The sequence below is a fragment of the Plectropomus leopardus genome, unplaced genomic scaffold (assembly GCF_008729295.1).
Source record: "Plectropomus leopardus isolate mb unplaced genomic scaffold, YSFRI_Pleo_2.0 unplaced_scaffold29721, whole genome shotgun sequence".
NCBI classification, from domain to species: domain Eukaryota; kingdom Metazoa; phylum Chordata; class Actinopteri; order Perciformes; family Serranidae; genus Plectropomus; species Plectropomus leopardus.
In genome coordinates this window covers 1-2,440 of record NW_024632403.1, presented here as the reverse complement: position 1 = coordinate 2,440, position 2,440 = coordinate 1, and the positions used below count along the sequence as shown (strand labels likewise).

General features: G+C 39.6%; 1 protein-coding gene across 1 annotated transcript; it reads right to left on the bottom strand.

Annotated features, from left to right (window-relative positions):
- Positions 1–430: 430 nt before the first annotated feature.
- LOC121938515 (leukemia inhibitory factor receptor-like) lies at positions 431–1,461 on the bottom strand. Its single transcript, XM_042481752.1, has 4 exons — positions 1,315–1,461; positions 1,052–1,199; positions 668–940; positions 431–561 (listed from the first exon to the last, which is right to left on the bottom strand). Exons 1-4 carry the CDS (start codon positions 1,414–1,416, stop codon positions 431–433), a joined length of 654 nt encoding a protein of 217 aa, XP_042337686.1. The 5' UTR covers positions 1,417–1,461.
- Between the last annotated feature and the right edge of the window lie 979 nt (positions 1,462–2,440).

The following is a 2,440-nucleotide window of genomic DNA, read 5'->3' as shown; positions in this document are numbered from 1 at the left end:
CTATTCTTATTATCATTGGCTGTTTGTGTTGTCTGTCAAAACATGGCCCAAATGCGTTCTATCGCCATTCTATCGACTACGTCTCATATTTCAATCAAGGAAAAGTTATTTTGCGATAGATATAGTTTTATCACCCAGCCCTAGCTGCCAGTATCTAGGTAATGTAAGGAGGTGGAAAGTCCCTATAGGGCTGAGGGGAGCTGGACGGGTCAAAAAAACCTCAGACTGTCAACCGGGAGCCCAATGTTTGCTTTCGGTATGAATGTAGAGCCAAAACACAATGTTTTTTGTTTAATGCTAATCACATGCTTTTGTTAGCATTCAAGCGTTAGCTGTGGCATCCTGGAACATCAACAGCTGATCCAATACAATAACTTGGATGAAAACATGTTGTCCAGCCTCTGGTTATATCAGTTTTAATTTTATTAATCTACCTTCCAAGCAGGTGATACTCTGTTCCACCTCCCCTCTTGATGGAGGCTTTTCTTCCTACTGTCCAGTGACACTCCACTGATTTCAGATCTCGGGTTTCACACTGAAGGTTACTGTCCTGAGGTGGGTCTGAATGAAGGCAGGCATTTAAAAAAAAAAACAGCTAGCATTTATTATCAAGACATATTTAAAATATCGAAATCCCTAAATTCTTCAAAAAATAGGTCATACTTACAGCCAATATAAGCACAAGTCCCATTTTCCATTGCATTTGACTTGCATTCTACATTAGTGCAACTGCCTTCTGATGCCTGATTCAGGTGGACAGTCAGGTCATAGATCTGATTGCTAATTTTAGTAAGTGTCTTATTAGCAATACTATGCTCATTCAGAAACATTTTGTCAAAAACTTGCCCCTCAGGCAGAATGCAGCAGAATGTGACATTACTGCCAACCTTCAGCTCTCTGTCCTTTGGGAAAATCTCTGGTCTTTTTGAGATTTTCCCCACTGAAAAAAAACAGAATAAGACATTATGAGCATTTCAACAAGTGCCCTGACTGTCTAAGGTGTAATAATGATATATTTTTTTGATGAAATCATGGTAAGCTGAATAGTAACCAGGAAGAGTCCGTTCTTGTTTCCATAGGCTTGTATGGTTTTTGTATCGAGCCCTGAGCTTGACCGAAGCACACTCCAACGCAAAGTAGGACGACCAGTTCCAGAAGTGAGTAGATCCTATCTGGTCAGGCATTACAGTAACTTCCTCCTGAAGCATTTTCATTTTGAAATTAGAATCGCGTTAATATGGCTAGTCCAGAAGCTGTGACTATCAATATGGAAGATCGCAATACTGACGCAACACAAATGAAGATAATACTTACATAATGTACTTGCTTGTCTGCTATGAGAACCACCACCTCATAGATCAGCACATCCTGTACTGTAGAGCATGAAGGCTGGTCTTCCCATGATACCTGGATCATTTGGCTATCGCTGGTAACTGTCTGATTCTGAGGTCCACAATGCAAAACACCTGAAGGGAATAATCATTATAAAATATATCCTTATCATTACCAGCAGAGAGACAATAGTGAAGACACCAGTAGCAGTACAAACTATGAAGACAAGAAGGCAATAAGTGTTGTAAAAAAATCTTTCACTGATGGAACGATGGCTTTTAAAACTCTCTGCAGTAGAAAGACGTAAATACTCTTGAAATAGGTGCTACACAACCACAGAAAACATAGAAAAGGGATGCTTTTAGTAAAGAGGCAGAATACCTATAACCACAAAAATTCAGTGTGTAGCATCAGCCCCAAACTTGTGGAGGAAGTAATGTGTCCCTATCCATTTGAAACAATAGCAGCCAGCTGGCAGATAACAGTCTCATATTACAGCTAAACAGTGAGCTAAAAAATGTTTCTGAAAATATCTGAGGTGAAAAACATGCAACATAGCAACAGAATGTCTCTGTTTAGCTACCATGTGTGTGTGTAAGAGCAGCAGCTGAGGCCTGTCTGCTGCAGAACACCACACACAATAATCAAGAGCATGTATGAGACTGCTCATTTTTTCTTCAACTACAGCGTATGGTGTTTCTCTGCCCTGCTCCAAGGAGAGAGGAAGAAAGGAGAGCAGTGCAGAGTTTGCTGCAAACACACTTACTGCAAGTCCGCAAGCTCTGTGAGCAAAAAGCCAGCATAGTTTATGTATTTATGGAATGTAATCCACCACATAATGTGAGGATGACAGAAATAAACACTCAAGGGAATACAGGTAGGTAACTCAAAAGCTGCATTGAAGCAACAAACACTAAGAATACTCTTAAAGGGACAGACACTCCGCTAAGAGAGGCCAAAAAGTTTTAAGGGAGGGTTCGTCATTTTATACTTTATTTTGTGAAATAGTAATAATAAAATGGCTAAGGCATTTCAGAGCTATTCATTTCTTCATATTATCAAACATAGACTATGCATTAGATTGATTTTAATAACTTTAAAGGAGCCC

Bases quoted from the DNA above. Each gene is read 5' to 3' on its own strand.
- LOC121938515 (XM_042481752.1), bottom strand. From the start codon at position 1,416: ATGATCCAGGTATCATGGGAAGACCAGCCTTCATGCTCTACAGTACAG. The intron at 1,200-1,314 runs GTAAGTATTATC...AAAATGCTTCAG, and splicing joins CAGACAAGCAAGTACATTAT to GAGGAAGTTACTGTAATGCC. The intron at 941-1,051 runs GTTACTATTCAG...GTTTTTTTTCAG, and splicing joins ACAAGAACGGACTCTTCCTG to TGGGGAAAATCTCAAAAAGA.